The sequence below is a fragment of the Eutrigla gurnardus genome (genome assembly GCF_963514095.1).
Source record: "Eutrigla gurnardus genome assembly, chromosome: 20".
Classification (NCBI taxonomy): domain Eukaryota; kingdom Metazoa; phylum Chordata; class Actinopteri; order Perciformes; family Triglidae; genus Eutrigla; species Eutrigla gurnardus.
The window spans coordinates 13,132,837-13,153,170 of NC_139931.1; the positions used below are offsets into that span (position 1 = coordinate 13,132,837).

The 20,334-nt window shown below is 41.1% G+C and overlaps 1 protein-coding gene across 1 annotated transcript; it reads left to right on the plus strand.

The window, feature by feature from the left end:
• Positions 1–4,733: 4,733 nt before the first annotated feature.
• On the plus strand, positions 4,734–8,345 carry LOC311031470 (carnitine O-palmitoyltransferase 2, mitochondrial-like; the record flags this gene model as incomplete). Its single annotated transcript, XM_084037775.1, has 5 exons — positions 4,734–4,909; positions 6,016–6,096; positions 6,198–6,304; positions 6,401–7,702; positions 8,014–8,345. 5 exons carry the CDS (start codon positions 4,734–4,736, stop codon positions 8,343–8,345), a joined length of 1,998 nt encoding a protein of 665 aa, XP_083893901.1.
• Between the last annotated feature and the right edge of the window lie 11,989 nt (positions 8,346–20,334).

Sequence of the window (20,334 nt, forward strand, 5' to 3'; positions counted from 1 at the left end):
AGGGCTTTGGTATCCCATAGGCTGAGGCCAGGACCAGATCCATAACATTGGGGGGTTGCGAGTGCACAGAACGTGGAGGCAGAGATGATATCTGCATAGGTGGTAAACTCCCAGCAAAGGTGGACTGCACAGGGCCAAGCATGGATGCAGATTGATTGGGGGCTTGGACTGAGCTTAAAGCTACAGGTGCATGCTTAGATGGGTTTTGAATAGGGGCTTGAGCTAGAGTTACAGGTACATGGTGGGTAGAGAGAGACGGTAGTATGGCGTCAGCAGGCAGAGAGGGGATATATGACTGGACAGTAGAGGTGGGAACCTGGACAGGGGGTAGGATTTGCTGCGAGGGCTGAAGCATAGGATGAATCTGAGGGGCAATGGGATAGCCAATTTGTGATAGTGGGGGTGTTGAACCATCTTGAGACTCGGCATATCTCATGTTTACAGGGGCAGGAGTAAATATTCTGGAGGGGGGGAGATCGTAAAAGGAAGTGGACGCTACATGGTCTTGAAGAGATGATGATGTTGGTGCAGAAGCTGCAGCAGGGTGATCATCTAAGAGGTTTTCTCTAATAAAACTTGAAACAAGCTGGGCTGCCTCAAGCTCTTGCTCCTTAGTGCGGATGCGTCGATTTGTTGCAACCTTTCTGATAATTTTCTCTCTCTTCTGTTGTGCTTCCTGTTGTCTTTGCTGAGCATCTCTGGCTTCCTTGTCTATCAATGCACATTCTGTATCAAGCTCCTCATCCTCCCTTTGTTGTCTTTTCAACTCCTCCAGCTCATCTCTCCTCTTCTTTTCCTCAAGGAGACTGGCTTGGAGATCACTTAAGACTGAAGTACTACTGCCTCTGGAAATCCTACTAATTCGAGAGGCTGAGGGGAGACTGGAAACTGACTTGGAGCCAGTCTTACTATAAGCACCGCTGCGTGGGCTATGGGACTTTATAGATGTTTGTTGTGGCAGTACATGGACTTCGTAATAGTCAGGGGGGCGTCTATGCCTCCTGCGTCTCTCTTGTGTGAGTGGGTTCTCAGGGATTGTGTAGGATACTGATGGCAAAGGTGGAATTGATGGTTCAGGTGGAAGGGCAGGCTCTATGTGTTGAGTGGATGAGGATGGCCGAGGTGATGTTTGAGACATTACAGGTGAAGCCTTATCTATGTTAGGCTGGGTTATGTCTTGTCCACCTTGGTGTTCATCCGTGAATTCAGGAGAAGCCTGCGCTTCATCAGTGATCAGCCCATCAACCGGGTTAATGCCAACAGCCTTTGAATCAGCTGAATCAGCCATTTTGCGTTGCTCTGTGGACATGTGGAGTGTGGCTCAGTCTCCGGCTCGAAGGACCAATTTTGTTGTGGAGGTTCAGACTGGAGCCACACAAACCACCAGGATACAGAAGTTGCTTTGCACTTAATCTCTGTTTATTTGGTTTAACGTTTGAATTGAGGGGGTGGTGTCACCGAGTGCCATGTTAATGAGATGAAGTCAAACACGCATGGCAAACTCAGGTGAGCACCACCAGCACACACACACAGAGTCTGGAGACAAAGGAAAAAGGGGGAAGGCCTCAACTGGGCCTCTATTTGTAAAGTGGGAGGAACGGTGGGAGGTGCTCACATCTCCATCTTGGAGTTTTCTCTTTGGAGATCTCAGCCTTGGAGTTTGTGACATGCCCTCTAGCCTATCCATGGTGCTGGAAGAAGCTGACCTATAAAGAGAAAAGACAGACTTTTTCTTCTACCTCTCATAGTTAAACATGGCTATACCCAAGTATGAGATTCTTTTGCACTGGCATTTTATTTAAGCCAAGATTTTATTTAAGATTTTCACACAGTGCCCTAAGTTGAATTCTGTAAGTATGGGGTATGTTGGAAGGTTATTGACCTGTGCACTTTAAAGGCTGGAGTTAGGCTACTGTTTTTTATGTTAGGCCTTTTGAGTGCTTGAGATGTCTCAATAAATGTTTTACTTAAGTAAGTAAAACAATTGTGTTACTTAATTCTTTGTTGTGTTTCCTGAAAATATATAGGCTATATATTAAATATTTTGTTTTAAAGACCTTGTGGTCTGAATTGTGAAGTGTATGGTCAGGGTTTACAGATGGTCACGTCCGTCCCGCCGTGTCCCTCCAAAACATGCCTGCTGTCCCACTTTTTGTCTTTTTGGAGGTGGTCACCCTAATCTAGAGCAATGATAATAATATAAGTTAGAGTTAAGACATTACATGAATTCCTGCAGTGTGTTCACAAGTCCTTACAGGACATTTTCACTGTTGTGGAAGGAAAGGCACTCAGCTAAGAAACAAGTGTTTGTCATCAAAATGTTTGATTTAAGGAGCAGTGGTGAGTGCAGTCATCATTCTCATCTCTGAAATTGTTGATTCACTTCTGGTAATCATGAAGACGGTCATTTTAATATGAATATTTCAATCACCAAAACAGTTAAAACAATGAGATTTACAGTGCTTAATTATAATAATAATAATCATAATAATTATTATTATTATTATTATTAGATGATTGAGAATTGAAATGTGTTCTTTGAAGGGTTTAGCTTGTTTATCAAAATTCATGTGCTTTTTGAAAAACAAAGTATATATAGCCAACCATTGAATGAATGTTATGACATTTAATATAAAAAAACGGAAAGAATATTATTGGTATATAATCTCTCAAGTCAGAAGTGTACTGTATTTATTTTCATTGGGACACAGATTCCAGAGGAGCAGTCGTTGGATCTGTTCGGATTCCTCAATTTTTTACTTTCCCCACTAAGATCCCTGTTACATTTTATTATCGTACTATGGGGAGCTTTAGTCCGTTCTAATTACTTTAACGTTCTATTTACTTTAACACTGTTTATATATATGTATGTATGTACTGTATGTCCAACTCCTTCACCTGTTCTCTCTACATAATGGCTTGTCCTTTTTTGGAGGATGTACTGGATGAGGAAGCCCTAATCCTCAGACAAGCATTTAGGCAGGAAAGAGTCTTCCGGGACAGGTCAGACCCATTGGCCTTTGGAGAGGACTATCTCATTGAGAGATACAGATTCTCAGGTGATGGACTGAGATATTTATGGAGGCTGCTGAGTCCAAAAATACAGCACCAGACAGCACAAAGCCATGCTCTCACTGTACCACAGATGGTCTGTGTTACATTGAGATTTCTTGCAAGTGGGAGCTTCCTTTATTCTGTTAGGGATGCAGAGAACCTCAATAAAGGAACCATTTGCCACACAATAAGACGTGTTTGTCTGGCGCTGAAGTCATTCACCTGCATATTTATCACCTTCCCTGCATCCACAGAAGACCTATCTACATCAAGGAGGAGTTTTACAAGATTACGGGCAACCTCAATTTCAACGTGCAACCATTAGTTTCTACTTTGATCAGTCACAATTGAATACTCACTATTTTTTGTTACAGCTTTCCCCAACATCATTGGTGCAGTGGATTGCACACACATTAGGATCAAACGCCCCTCAGGAGAACATGAGGGAGATTACATCAACAGGAAATCCTTCCACAGCTTCAATGTTCAGGTAAGAGTGATTTGTGGTTACTACGACTTACATAAATTTATCCTGTGCATTAAATTACCTTAATAGGTTACAACTTAACATTTCAGATGATCTGTGACGCCGACTGCCTTGTCAGCAATTTAGAGGCCAAGTGGCCTGGCTCAGTGCATGACTCCAGAATCTCTCCCTGCACCACCTGAGGGTTTCCCAGGACACGGCCTTTGATGTAATTTCTGCATGCGCAGTACTGCACAACATTGCAGGCCTACGAAAGGAGAGCCCCCCCCCCCCCCCCCCCCCCCCCCAAGTTTTTTCACTTGATTTTTGGATTTAGCCCATTCTTTCTTGCAATCTTTCTTTTTTTCCTTCTTTTCTTTTCCTTGGTTGTTTTAGACATTCTCGTTTTGGTTTTTAACCGAGGAAATAGAAGCTTGTTCCTACTTCCCTCCGCCTCCCCCCTGTGATAGTGGTATGACCCGAAGGAAGAAGGGCTCTGTGTGCACGAACACAGCCCTGTGTGCTGATTGGACAGGATGACCCCGGGCTTTGTTGATATTTTGCAAAACAAATAACAGGCTCTATGTGCACGTAGAGGCGCACTTTTTTTCTAAAACCGGATGATTTATGTTGTTCTATCGGAGCATGGTGTCGCGTTCGGTGAATATGATCAAAAAAATGTTGCCGACTGGGACTTTAAATTTGAGATTCACATTGAAAAGCCTATTTTATACTACCTGAACCTAAACTGTATTATAATTATTTTTCTTTGTGTGAAAAGGGAAATGTAATTTAAAATACTGTCAAAATGACAATCAGGTGTTTTTGCTTGCATTTTGAATGACGGTGAACTTTGGAGTTAAATCGGATTCAATGAGGCAACTTTAATACTTGGATGACGTACTGGGAAATGTGTCGCACATCATTCAATTTTGTTTTTAATGGTGGTTATGCTTACAGTGATGTTAGACTCTTTAGTTTGCGCTGTTTAAGATGAAATATTTACCTCAAGTCAATATTTGTGACTTCACCTGCATTTTCGATGACTGTTTGCCCAGAGGCCTTCTTCACTTCCCAGTTTAGACATTCTGGAATCCTTTCGTGAGGGTCGAGGAGGTGAGTGTGCTCTCTGTCTCTGACTTGTTACCTGGAGTGAAAGGTGTCTCATCAGAAAACAACACAGTAGGTATCGGGATCGCCAGCCAACGCCATCATGGTCAGTCTGCTTCAAACGCAGTGCGTTTCATCTCTGAGGAACTCCAGAATGACTTTAAGAGCCGCTGCTCTGGGCTTCAGTAAAAGAAACTACAGCAGCGACAGGACGCCTTCAACAGAGTATCTGCACCGAAGTGTTGTACCATCGATGCATTACCAGAAGAGTCTACCCAAGTAAGGAGCCACAAACACATTTTCACATTACAGTTGACTGACACATGTAAACGAGTAAATGAGTAATTTACCATCTGTAATAAATTGAATACATGCTCATGGGACATCTAATGTTCTGTAGATGTAAAGTGTGAATTTGGGTTATTCGGGATTGGAAAGGGACATTTGTTCAACATCTTCTCATCAACTACATGAATGTTTCTAAGATGATCCAATAGGAATCGAGACACGTATGAAACTGTCTTATTTCAGCTTCTCCATTTAACTACATCTTTCAAAAGTAATTACACAGATGGCTGAATTCATATTGGATCACCGAAGAAAGATTCATGTAGTCGTTGAAAAGTTGACCGAACATCCATTTCCAACCCCGAATAACCCTGAAAGGTGTGGTGCAGCTCAGGTATGGAGTATTAACAGTAATGATGTGCACTTTAACAAACACGTCATTGTGTTACAGCTTATACAACTAGTACTTCTATATTATTATTATTATATTTGAAAATATGAAAAAAGCTTAGAGGACAGACATAGATTCCATGACTAATTCAGAGCATCTATTTACCCTTGCATGTGTGACCTATGTGGTTGGTGCAGATCCTGACTCGAGGGGAACTCGACAAGACTACCTGGGGATTTTCACTCTGACATATGTCCACTTTAAACCCTCAAGCTTATACTGAGACATGAGGGCTCTCACATACACAGGAGCCTCTGGAACACCTCATGTAGATGCTGCACATGAGAGGAGAAGTCAGATGAGTAAATTATAATATTGTCCAAGTATACTAGCAGCGACAGAATGTTCCGCCTCTTAGACGGCAACAGAGGTCGTCACAGAGCCGCATCATTTGCCCCTTGCTTCAGTCTCCGAGCCCCAATTGGTGGAAAACCTTGCATGTCATGGGGGAAAAGCCTGGGACAGGTGCAGATTATCAGGTGGTTATTAGTAACAGTGACTGGGAGCACATGTACAAGGCGGTTAATATAAAAGCATGCAGTATAAAACCAAACAATTCATCCAAATCCATGCAGTAAAAACCCAGCAATCCATCAATAGTGTCAAATATAAAAACAAATCATCAGTTCTGCCCTGTGACATTAAGGCTACCCATACCGAAGCTGGCGGATACTCTCAGGAGGTATTTAGCTGCCCAGAAGCCTCTATTGGATGATGAACAGTTCAGGTAAGTTTTTTTGAAAGACAATCAACGATTTCATATTTGAAACTTGCTTATCCATTCTCACTTAAATCTTATTTGGAACGATCTTGATTGTGTATCCTTAGAACAACAGAGAAACTTGCACTGGATTTCCAGAACGGTGTGGGGAAGCAGCTGCAGGAGGATCTGGTAGCTCAAGACAAAAACAATAAGCACACAAGCTACAGCTCAGGTTAATCTGCCATTCTGATAACTACCCTGAATTTGAATGCATCTCATATTTGTACAATCACTAATGAATGTGGTTAAATAACTCTTTTTCTTTCAGTATCATGGTCTGACAGGTACCTTTGTACTCGTGTCCCTTTGGTGTTGAACATCAACCCTGCTGGGATGTTTAAGCCCGACCCAAAAACGGAGTACAATGACCAGCTTGTGCGGGCAACTAATGTGGTGTGTTCAGCAGTCCGCTTCATGAAAACACTACGAGCTGGATTTCTGGGGCCAGAGGTTGTCCACCGCAACCCAGCAAAGAGTGACACAGATGGTTTCAAAAGGTTAATCCGCTGGGTCCCGTCCTCTCTGTCTTGGTATGGAGCTTACATGGTGAATGCTACCCCCCTGGACATGTCTCAGTACTTTCGCCTCTTCAACACAACTCGGATCCCTAAGATTGGGAGAGATGAGCTCTTCACAGAGGAGACAGCGCGACATCTCCTCGTGATGAGGAAAGGCAACATGTATGTGTTTGACGTTGTAGAAAGAGACGGGAATCTAGTGAAGCCTGCAGAGATTCAGTCCCATTTGAAGTACATTTTGTCCGACCCAACGCCAGCAGCTGCTTTTCCTCTCGGGGTCCTGACCAGTGAGGACAGGGATGTGTGGGCCGGGCTGAGAGACAAACTGATAGCGGCTGGAAACGCAGACGTTTTACGGATTGTTGACAGCGCTCTCTTCTGTCTCTCTCTGGACGATGAAAGCATGAGGGACGTTAACCACCTCTTCCACAACATGCTGCATGGCGACGGCTGCAACCGGTGGTACGAAAAGTCCTTCAATCTCATTCTGACCAAAGACGGACAGGCAGCCATTAATATGGAGCACTCCTGGGGCGACGGGATAACTATGCTTCGATTTCAGAATGAGCTCTTCAAAGATATGACGGAGCGGCCGCAGGTCCACCCGGGCTCGGCTGCTGCTGCTGTGGATTCAGCGTCTGCTGTGCACAGACTGCAGTTCAACCTGGACAGCGAGCTGGAGAGTGGCATCAAAAAAGCCAAGGACAACTTTGACTCAACTGTATCAAAACTCAGCATTGATAACCTGAGGTTCGAGAAAGGCAAGGCACAGTTAAAGAAGAGGAAGTTGACTCCAGACGCTATGGTCCAGCTGGCTTTTCAAATGGCTTTCCTGAGGCAGTATGGGCAGACGGTTACCTCGCATGAGGCCTGTAGCACTGCAGCGTTCAGACATGGCCGCACAGACACCATCCACACAGCCACCATTCACACACAACGATGTTCACACGCCTTTGTTCGCCAGCCAGGCAAACACAGCGTGGAACAACTACAGGCCATGCTGACCGAGTGCTCTAAATATCATCGGCAGCTCGTCAAGGAAGCTTCTATGGGTGTGTATATGACATGTTTACTTGCTTTTGAAGGATTACGATTGTGATATTTGTGAACTATTCAAAGTATTGTCCCGTCGACACATTTCTGAAAACATGCCCTGAAGGATTTTCATTACACTTTCACTCTAAGATATTCCTCCCGTTAGTAATGTTATAAGGTGCTTAGGAAATAATGTTTCCAGTTAATATCTTCCAATATGTTCTACTAAGATAACGACTTTGGAATTGGGGGATTTCGGAATTGGTCTCACAGCACACAGACACCCTTTGGTCTTGCTGAACTCACCATTGCTTTTGTTTCTCACTAGGTCAAGGTTTTGAGTTTCACCTGTTTGCCCTGGAACACCTGGCCAATTCAAAGAACCAGGCTCTGCACAGCTTTTACACAGATCCAGCGTACACTGCCATAGCTGACATCGCCACCATGTACACCAGCACCCTCACTGGTCCTGCAATAATGTCTGGTTGCTTTGCCCCGGAGGTGCCTGATGGTTTTGGTATTGCCTACGGTGTCCATGAAGACTGGATTGGCTGCACTGTGTCAAGCTACACGGATCGCAATGTCCATGAATTCCTGCAGTGTGTTCACAAGTCCTTACAGGACATTTTCACTGTTGTGGAAGGAAAGGCACTCAGTTAAGAAACAAGTGTTTGTCATCAAAATGTTTGATTTAAGGAGCAGTGGTGAGTGCAATCATCACTATCATCTCTGAAATTGTTGATTCACTTCTGGTAATCATGAAGACAGTCATATTAATATGAATATTTAAACCACCAAAACAGTTAAAACAATGAGATTTATAATGCTTAACTATTATTATTATTATTATCATTATTATTATTAGATGATTGAGACTTGGGGCCCATTGCACAAAACTAGGATAAGGGATTAAGCCGGGATATCTTTGTTAGCCTGGTTCAACTTATCCGTGATCCGGTTGCACAAAAGCAGGATAGGGGGCAGTAGGATATGTTATGGTGCAAGTTACCATGGAGATTTATTCTGTGGAGTTAGCCTGCTCCAGACCAGGCTAAATTCCAGGATATATTTAATCTCATCCCTTATATCAGTCAGCAGTCACCACAAACGGAAACCAATAGTTATTCCACTGCCCACTACACATTGTTATCACATATTACTAGACCCACTGTCATTATTTAAACATTTGTGATCATTAATTTCAATCATTTTGGATAAATTACGATTTTAGATGATGTTGATATCATTAGGTAATTTACAGTTTCCCATAGACTGGCTATATATAAAATGACAGAAGATTAGAGCCACAGAGAAAAAATAAAAATTCACAGACTTCGAGAATAAAGTCATAAATTTATGAGAATAAAGTCATAATATTGTAACCCGTTGTTTTAGAGGGGGAGAGTATTAAAGTACGTTTTGATGACATTCCTAGCAAAAAAAGGGGAAAAGTATGCCGCTCTATTTGCCATGGTGAATCAGCGAATCTGTGATCGGCGGCGGGGTCTATTTGAGGGAGCCGTGAGCGCGCACCTATCCAGGTTTGGTTTCACCTGGCTTGATGAATCTGTGTCTGCTCATCCTGGCTTGGTCTTTGTGCAACCAATTAAGCCTGTACGCTCTTGTTTTGGATCGATTGAGCTCAGCTCAGTCACTTATCCTGGATGTCTTAATCCTAGTTTTGTGCAACGGGCCCCTGAAATGTGTTCTTTGAAGGGTTTAGCTCGTTTATCAAAATTCATGTGCTTGTTGAAAAACAAAGTTTATATAGCCAGCCATTGAATGAATGTCATGACATTTAATATAAAAAACTTGAAAGAATATTATTGGTATATAATCTCTCAAATCAGCAGTGTACTGTAGCCTGATGTTAGGTGCTTTATGTTTATTAAAGGGTCATTCCGTGTCATTTCATCAAATGCCTCCCACCTGACCATCTCAGAATGTCCTGAAAAAATTCAAGTACAAAGACACACTTTCTACTAGGACAAATCCAAAATATTAGGTCTCTACTGTCAACAGTTTTCTCATGAAACATCATTGAATGAAGGGTAGTTTAGACGGTTTTTGGCATCATGCTCTGAAAAGCCATTTTTAAACAGCAATATCTGGAAAACTATCTCATCTGTGGCCTTCAAAATTTCTACAGAGTATATCTGTTACTAATAGCCTCCAGACATGAAATATCAGGGGTGTAGCTCAATGATGAGCTAGTATGGTAGGTACTTAAAATGTGGCTTGTTGAAATAAAGTAGTACATTTGAAGAGTGGCTGAGCTACCATTTTTGCAGATAAAAGACTTCTAACACTTCTGCCTCTATCTCTGGTATTAGCTCAAACATTCTACAAAATATGGTCTCTCTCAGATGATTAGTTTCACAGATATTAAGGCTAAAAAATGGAAGTTAACACATCTTTGCCCAACTTCAGAGCCATATTCCAAAAAACTGACAACAAGTATCAGGTCCAAACTTACTTTTTTTTAAAGATCATATTCTTGTTAAAATCATATTAAAACATCGGGAGGGTGTTTTGCCTCAATTTGTCGCAGTGATTTTTTAAAATCCTGATATTGGTGGGGTTTTTGTGGCCGATCTTGGTACTGCATGTCCTAACAGCCTACTAGTAAACATCACAGGAGGGCAATTCAATTGTGTTTTTTACCATTTACCAAAGACTTACATGTGACTAAATGCTACTGATAAATTTAGCCTTTTAAAAATGGCTTTTCAGAGTATGATGCCAAAAACCTACTAAACTACCCATCATTCAATGATGTTTCATAAGAAAACTGTTGACAGGAGAGACCATATATTTTGGATTTGTCCTATTAACAACTGTTTCTTCGTACTTGAATTTTTTCAGGACATTCTGAGATGGTCAGGTGGGAAGATTTTCAGAAATTTGATGAAATGACACGGAATGACCCTAAATACAGTGACATACAAATCATGTCTGAGCTCTACCATGAAGCATCTCCTCCTTCAGGATGTCAATAAAAAAGAATCAAATATGATTGTAATCAGATCACTCATATTTTTGTCATCTACCAGTATCTATATTCTCCTCCCTACTTGTCTCACAGTTTTCTGACATATTCACTTTGTTTAATGACATTCCTCCCTCTGCAGGAAGTTTAAGACATTGCACTCAGCAGCTCAACATAGTGTCCTTAATGCAGCTTTAATGACGGTTAAACAGTGAGTATACAGAGACCTCTAGACTCGGGTGTAATAAATAATAAATAACAGAGTCAGTCAGAAAGTCAGCCGACATTTAACTGTGTTTGAATCACAGTTAAAGAGCGATTTAATGTTTACGCTCAGATTACCTATCATTTCTAGTCACATTGTGTCTGTTTGTAGTTGGAGAGCGATGCAACCTCCTTGTGTGTGTTTACCTGCTACAATGCTGTTATTTGCGGTCATTACTTTTATCAATGAGAATATTGATTTTACCTGTTTTTTGGCAGGATTGTTTGTTGGTTGGCAACGTTATTCTCCCAATTAAAACAAACTCCCTCGTAAATGATGAATAATATAGTCTCTGTCACTCATTCCTGTTGTGCAGCATCCAAAGCATTACACAGTAGTAATGAATCAGCCGACTTTCAGCTTTACAGGAACTTCAATGTGAAAATTCCAGTTCCAGCCCTCCGGCCTCCAACACTATAAAGCTTCTAGTCATTCTAGTCTCTCTGATCTTTCTAGTCTCTCTATTTTACTAGTTTTTCTAGTCTCTCTAGTCTCTCTAGTCTCTAATTTCTCTAATCTTACTAGTCTTTCTAGTCGCTCTAGTCTCTCTAATTTCTCTAATCTTACTAGTCTCTCTAGTCTCTCTAATTTCTCTAATCTTACTAGTCTTTCTAGTCTCTCTAGTCTTTCTAGTCTCTCTAATTTCTCTAATCTTACTAGTCTTTCTAGTCTCTCTATCTTACTAGTCTTTCTAGTCTCTCTAGTCTCTCTAATTCCTCTAATCTTACTAGTCTTTCTAGTCTCTCTAGTCTCTCTAATTTCTCTAATCTTACTAGTCTGTCTCTCTAATTTCTCTAATCTTACTAGTCTTTCTAGTCTCTCTAGTCTTTCTAGTCTCTCTAATCTTTCTAGTCATTCTAGTCTCTAATCTTTCTAGTCTCTCTCTAGTCTTTCCAGTGTTGGGGTTGTAGCAGGAGCAGATTTGGTTATCAACAGTTAATTATTAATATCAATATGATTATCGGTATTAATAATTATATTTAATATATTATCATGATATAATCATGAATAAACGGGGCACCACCCTGGGATCAGGGAAAAGATAACCTTAAACTGTATTCAGTCTCAATATAAAGGTCTTATATTCACATGCCAATCATCGTGATCATTGGCATGGAAGCATAAAAACAATCTAACAATTAAGAAGGGCGTGAAATTCAAGCACTAGCCTTCACAACCTGCTGTTATCCAGTGACATATACACAACAAGCACAAGGGACCGCTAGTTATAATATAATAAGATTTATTAAAATCAGTAATAATGATCACAATCAATAACACTGCAATTAACAAAGCCTTATTACCTAACTACCTAACACACAAAACTAAGCTAAACAGAAGGAGAGACACACGTGGAGTGTGCGTGCGTGCGCATGTGCGTGTGTGTGTGTCGAGAGAGAGCGAGAGAGAGAGAGAGAGAGGGATGGCTATGTGCGGCCGCCAGATGGAGCTATTCCTCGCAGCGTTCAGGGGCGGAGCCACTGACGTCCGATGGAGTAGCGAGAGAGAGAGAGAGAGAGAGAGAGAGAGAGAGAGAGAGAGAGAGAGAGAGAGAGAGAGAGAGAGAGAGAGAGAGAGAGAGAGAGATGGCCTTATGCAGCCACCAGATGTAGCTATGTCCCTAGCGTCCGCCGGGAACAGCTGGCTTAGGACTCGTGTGTGCGGCGTATATGTGTGTGTGTGTGTGTGTGTTAGCGGGACACAAACAAAGAGAGGGAGAATGCGCGAGCGATATTCTGAGGCTCAGAAGGCGTGCTGCTATCACACGGGCGCGCGTGAATGAACTGGCGTTTATTCCACGAGACCGGTCTTTTAACTGATAGTAGAGGCTTTCTGAGCTCGCGAATATGGCGGAGGTTAGTCAAAAACACTGTTACAGAAATCAACCCAGCGGCGTGGGTACACGATCAGCATTCAAATACAGCAGCACATGAACAAACGGACTCGGCGGTCCGCGATCAGAACTTAAAACACATTAACAAGAATTACAAGCACGTCCTACACTATCGAATCTCTGCTTCTGCCCAGACAAATAGCCTCTTACTTTTGTCGATGTGAGATGCGTCGATGTGAGGGTTTCGTCCCGTGCGGTGATGGCGTTCCTTGACGCCGGCAACGGACGGTAGTTCGTGGGCGCTCGTTCAGCGCCGGATCCAATTGGTTGAAGAAAACCGTTAGTTATTCTTCCTTCTGCAGGGAACGAGGAACAATCGCGGGGCTCGGCGATTTAGTCAGCTGATTTCAGACAAAGTTGGGTCGAGTTATCCGTTCTGCTGGCAGCTGGGACGAAGAAAGTTTTTCTTCTTACCGCGGGGAACGGGAGAGTCGCGCTGTCGCGGTGGTCTCCTCGGGATCCAAAATGATAAACAAAAGAAAAATAAAACGAGTAGAGAAAAAGAGGGGTAAAACAACTGTTGCTCGTCCAGCGAGTTTGGGGGAAAGACTGCGGCGTAGGACAAAGGAAAACGCTGCAGACGTAATGTTCACCTCCTGGTGTAACGTGAGTTACGATGGAAAGAGAGCGTTCCTCCGGCGGCGCCGGATTATATAGCTTAGGCCGCTCCAGGGGACCCCCCAGGGTTCCCTGAAGATTGTCAGCCAATAGGGCACCAGTTGTGTGTCGTCACATTTCTCACCTGGGTGAGATGTGAAACTAAAATGGCGGTGTAGTTTTTAATCCCCTTTGTCCTGGCCGCATGTGTAGGCTTTGTAGGCCGCATTGTGTAGTCCTAACGGTTAGGTCCCTAACACCAGTCTTTCTAGACTCTTTAGTCTTTCTAGTCTCTCTAGTCTTTCTTTGTAAAATCCAAACGCTTCAACACGTCAACATTCAGATTCATTCACATAAAGCTTCCCCAAAGATTTTTGATACATTTCTGATCAATTTCAGAATTAAAATAATTATTGACGTTGTCGTGACTCCTTAATTGTAGTTAACCATATCTATCTTGTTTTCTGATGATTTGTTTTCTATTTCAAACTGAACTGTCCTCCTTGAATAATTCAAATCATCTCAAACTTGTTTAAAAAACAAGGTCCGCTGCACCGGGATCAGTTTTAAGGACCCTATTCAAAAACACTTTTTGAATAGGGTTACTAATAGTCACTATTTCGTTCCAAAGCAACACTATGGTTCACCATCATTAGAACAGAGTCAAGTGAGCATAACAGGAAGTCAAATATACGTTAACAGACATACTAACAGATTTCTATAAAAAAGAGGTTGACTTACATTCGGCTTGCTTCTGGGTTTTCTATTTCAGGCCCCTCCTATCCTCTGAGACAAACAGCAGACAATAAGGATGAGCACAGCAGAGGTCACACATACCAACAAACACTCTTAATATTAATATTATTATTTGTTCGGACCCCGCGAAAACATTGCGACATACTTTCATATTAGTACATTATTAGCATTTCCCAACCATTTTAACTCGATGTTTCTTATGTATTTCTATTTTTCATTATTATTATTTGGGTATTTCAATGGCATGTGCAGACTCATGTCATTTTCACATGGACTGGTGCAAATACACATTTCAACAAGTCTGTTTGGGCTTTCAGAGTGAGTACTCGTCTAACGGTTGAGTTTTTATTCAGAAATAACACTTATCAACATATCCACAGTTTTCCGACTCAAGGGTACGTGTGGAAACAATGTGGACACATACCTTCTTCCTCTGTGCACAGGCACTAATTGAAGGTTTCCACCCCATCTCTCCACCGCAGGGGGTTCCCTCCGAGGAATAACGGAACATAAAAAATAAAAAAAACATATTTGTTTGTTAGTAGTACTCTGTTTGTTACAAGTAAACCGGAGACTAAGCAGTTAATATCTGGGTAGTAATTCCTTTTACTAGTTTCTTTTAAAGCAATAATACAATTTATGCAACGATTTAACTTACAAAACAACTTTAATTGCAGGTCATGACATTAGCATTTCTTACATCCAATACAAGGAGGACACAATGTCAGACTATCACATGCAAATGCAAATTACATAGCTTATTCCACTTAATATTTGTAGTGCTATTTATGTAGGTCATACAGTGGAAATGAATATAATTTATACGCTCTGTAACCTCTATGCTGGAATAGGCGCTGCAAGGACTGCAGGTATTTCTGAATGTCAGTCACAACACATTCATATAACACTCCCATTAGTTTTGCCGATAAGTCTAATTCTTTTTCATCTCATTCCTAAGTCTCTTAGGAGGGTTAGTGGAGATCACAGAACACAGCAGATCTGTAATATACACCCAGCTGGAAGTGAAGTAAAATAACAAAAGGTTTGGCGAGACATTTCATTTTGGAAACAAGTCCACGGATATGATGATAACATATTTTTTCAATGAAGATCGAAACTCGCTGACTTGGCTAAAACAAAGCAAATACAATCACCCTGTCAGATATGAAACAAATGAATCAAGCAAAAGTTAAAGTGCTGTGGTAACTTAAATCCCTATGCTTCTATAAGACTTTACAAACAATTAGATGTCAAAAAGTGCAGTTGTAGAGAAGCTCTGCTCTGCAAACACAAATCATACACACTGCGCTCATACACATACATTTTCAATGTATATTTCTTGAATGAATAGGACTATACACTGAGCAATAGACTGCCAAAGTGCAAAAGAAAGGAATGATTGAGCCATTGCCAGTGATTGCTGCTTAATGCAGCGGCCAAATAGAAAGCTTCAATGTTAAGATAACTGAAACAAATACTTTATTATTTTATCAAAGATTAGCTGTGACTGGGATTTTAACCCCCACCCTCCAAATCTAAGTCTGTATCATTACCCACTGAGCTATCCAGGAGAACATGCAGAGCATGGACTCCTCTGACTCGCCACACTCACTCACACAGCCAGGTTGACAGCTCCTTCATGTCAGTGGTCAGACAGAGGGAGCTGATCATGTGTCTGTTTAGCTCTGTCTGTACAAACTGCGACTTCTGCTTTTAGGTCACAGTATCAATTCCCATGTTGAGAGATATCATACCTTGCTGATTTCACTTCCAGACAATTAGCTCAGTTGGCTAGGAGCTGGTTCTTGGTGCCAGACGATGTGGTTTCAAGCCCCAGCAAGCGTGATAATGGTGATACATCAAAATACCTTGTAGTCTTTGTGAAACAAATGTACAAAATTTTAGAGTCAGGGTAGATGATGTTTGACAAAAACATATCAGAATTTTACCTCAGACACTGATTTTTGACTGTGAATGGCTTAGTCAATTTGTGAAGCCACAGTTGAGTTGCCACTAGCTCAGTGCGATAGACAATGGTCTTTGGTTCCAGAAATTGTGGATTTCAGCCTCAACTGGTGCAAAATGTGCAACATTACAATGTCAACTGTCTTGCCTTCCTATTCTCCTGTTTGTTGCTCAGAATTGCCTAAAGTTGCCAAAAATAGTCTGGACCCGACGCAGCTATAATTGTGTTTATTTTTTAAAAGTTTAGTTACACTACTCCCTTCTTCAGGAGGAAATGACACAAAGCAAAGAAGCAGCGAGGGGAATTTAACCCAGGGTCCCTGCAGCAAGGATATAACCCCTCTTTCTGGGGCATTTAAGTGAGCTATACTATTCACTGGACAAAGGCTTTTGAAAGTTTGTTACAAGTCACATGATCTAGAGATACAATTTGAGGTTGTGAGTTCAAGGCCTGGTTGATGCAGTCAGACAGAGTGACCATGTTAATGCCTACTGAGGTGATGTGTGGATTAGTGACAGACAATTTGAAAAATATTAAACACTTATTTTACAGACAATTTTACTCATGTATTTGTCTCCTCCTCATACTTTTCCATGATTGGCCTCATCCCATGGCTGCTCTACCCTGCTGACTGGCTTAGTCAAGTTGTGAAGCTGCACATAAGTTCAGTGATAAAGGAAGGTCTTTGATGTCAGAGGCCAAGCCTTAACTGATGTTAAAAAAAAAATCATATTGTAATGCTGACTTTGTGGCTACTGCATCAGGGTTTGTTGATGCCAGGAATTGTACCTTGATCTCCCCGGGGAAAGGGAGAGGTTTGGTGTGTTGGGCCTGGGAGCTGGCCCAATGGTGGCTGTCATGTGTGAGTTAAGAGCTGGTTGCCCCATGGATTGCACCTATGGTCTAGTCTTCCCCCTCTACAAACCAGGTGTGACATACCAATAGTGATTACTGTGAACAGAACAGAACAAAGAAGAACAGAAGAGAGAGAGAACAGAAGAAACTTCAGAGAATCAAGGTGAGCTAAATATAATATCTTATTTCAGCATGCTTGACCCTAGCTGAGGACTTTTATGGTGAAAGGTGGACTAAGCATTTGTTTCTTGTTATGTTTTGTTCGTTTGCTTGCTTGTTTGTTTTCTTGTAGAAATGACTTACACAGCTTGGACGAAAAGCCGAAGTGTGCCATTGGCTTGAAAAAGAGGGTTTTGCTGAGATTTCCATTATTGTTATAATACGTAACATTTTGAGTACTTGTTACATAACACTGAAAAGTATTTTAACATTATTTAAATCAATGTGAAAACTTTGTGGGGTTCCCTCACTTTCTCATGATTCTGTTCCACTGTCACGATTACTACGTACAGTATGTACTCTGATTCCTTTCATTGGACCATGCATTATTTTATTGTTTGTAGATAGCTTACAATAAGGCGAAGTAAGTGCACCTTGGATTGATGGAACTAAAACTCTTTTTTGTCTCCACTTTCTGCCATGTCACCATTGCTGGAGATTACACAAATCCACGACTGAGGACAGCATGATATGTCTGGCCTGTCATGTTGCTGATTCCACTGTGCTGACTTTTGACCTGTTCTCCCCTGGGACCTACACAGTCTGTTCTGTTGGACTATCTTTAAATAAATGTTTTTCTCATTAAAATGTTTTGAATGTTTGTTCAATGTCAACATGATAAATGACCACAATATAATATGAACTAAACTGATATGTAGAATACAATATGGTTCTTTATAGAACCCTCAGAGGACAAGACAGTTATTTGTGAAAACCTTTGAAAAGGGATGTTTTTAGAACCACCTGTGTGAGGTCTAGATGAAACCCTTGAAACATGAAAGGGTTCTTGGTGGAACTCCTTTTGTAGGTTCTAGATGAAACCCTTGAAAAACGAAAGGGTTCTTAGTGGAACTCCCTGTGTGGGTTCTAGATGAAACCCTTGAAATACGAAAGGGTTCTTAGTGGAACTCCCTGTGTGGGTTCTAGATAAAACCCTTGAAAAATAAAAGGGTTCTTAGTGGAACTCCCTGTGTGGGTTCTAGACGTAATCTTTGAAAAATGAAAGGGTTCTTAGTGGAACTCCCTGTGTGGGTTCTAGATGAAACCATTGAAATATGAAAGGGTTCTTAGTGGAACTCCCTGTGTGGGTTCTAGATGTAACCCTTGAAAAATGAAAGGGTTCTTAGTGGAACTCCCTGTGCAGGTTCTAGATGAAACCCTTGAAATATGAAAGGGTTCTTAGTGGAACTCCCTTCGTGGGTTCTTTGTAGAACCTCTCATGGGGGGTTCTGGGTGGAACTTTACGCACACAGTTCTAGGTATAACCCTTTATTTGGGGTTCTCGGTAGAACCTTCCAAAAGGGTTCCAGGTGGAACCTTTATAAAAGGTTCTACCTGGAGCCAAAAAGGGTTCTCCTATGAGGACAAGCCGAAGAACCTTATATGGTTCTACTTAGCACTTTTATTTCTAAGAGTGTACCGTACTAGGTTATCATTCATCAGCTACCCTCCCGGTTTTTTAATATGATTTTAACAAGATTATGATCTTTCAAAAAAAGTAAGTTTGGACCTAATACTTGTTGTCAGTTTTTTGGAATATGACTCTGAAGTTGGGCAAATATGTGTTTACTTCCATTTTTGAGCCTTAATATCTGTAAAACTAATCATCTGAGAGAGACCATATTTTGTAGAATGTTTAAGCCAACACCAGAGATAGAGGCGGAAGTGATAGAAGTCTTTTATCTGCAAAAATGGGAGCTCAGCCACTCTTCAAATGTACTACTTTATTTCAACAAGCCAGATTTTAAGTACCTACCATACTAGGTTATCATTGAGCTACACCCCCGATATTCCACGTCTGGAGGCTATTAGTAACAGATATACACTGTAGAAATGTTGAAGGCCACAGGTGAGATAGTTTTCCAGATATTGCTGTTTAAAAATGGCTTTTCAGAGCATGATGCCAAAACTACCCTTCATTCAATGATGTTTCATGAGAAAACTGTTTACAGTAGAGACCTAATATTTTGGATTTCTCCTATTAACAAGTGTCTTTGTACTTGAATTTGTTCAGAACATTCTGAGATGGTCAGGTGGGAGGCATTTGATGAAATGACACGGAATGACCCATATACGGAGAACAACCGCTCAAGGGAAACTGCAATCTAAAAGTTAACTAGTCTATGGGACTTTAAGCTTAAAAGCCTGTCTGCATTAATTCCTATTTAGGTGTTGAGGCTGCACAGTAACAAGCAGAGCCGATCTAGAGCAATAATAATAATATAAGTTAGAGTTAAGACATTACATGAATTCCTGCAGTGTGTTCACAAGTCCTTACAGGGCATTTTCACTGTTGTGGAAGGAAAGGCACTCAGCTAAGAAACAAGTGTTTGTCATCACAATGTTTGATTTAAGGAGCAGTGGTGAGTGCAGTCATCATTCTCATCTCTGAAATTGTTGATTCACTTCTGGTAATCATGAAGACGGTCATATTAATATGAATATTTCAATCACCAAAACAGTTAAAACAATGAGATTTACAGTGCTTAATTATTTAGATGATTGAGAATTGAAATGTGTTCTTTGAAGGGTTTAGCTTGTTTATCAAAATTCATGTGCTTTTTGAAAAACAAAGTATATATAGCCAACCATTGAATGAATGTCATGACATTTAATATAAAAAACCGGAAAGAATATTATTGGTATATAATCTCTCAAGTCAGAAGTGTACTGTATTTATTTTCATTGGGACACAGATTCCAGAGGAGCAGTCGTTGGATCTGTTCGGATTCCTCAATTTTTTTACTTTCCCCACTAAGATCCCTGTTACCTTTTATTATCGTACTATGGGGAGCTTTGCTCCGTTCTATTTACTTTAACGTTCTATTTACTTTAACACTGTTTATATATATATATATATATATATATATGTGTATGTATGTACTGTATGTCCAACTCCTTCACCTGTTCTCTCTACATAATGGCTTGTCCTTTTTTGGAGGATGTACTGGATGAGGAAGCCCTAATCCTCAGACAAGCATTTAGGCAGGAAAGAGTCTTCCGGGACAGGTCAGACCCATTGGCCTTTGGAGAGGACTATCTCATTGAGAGATACAGATTCTCAGGTGATGGACTGAGATATTTATGGAGGCTGCTGAGTCCAAAAAT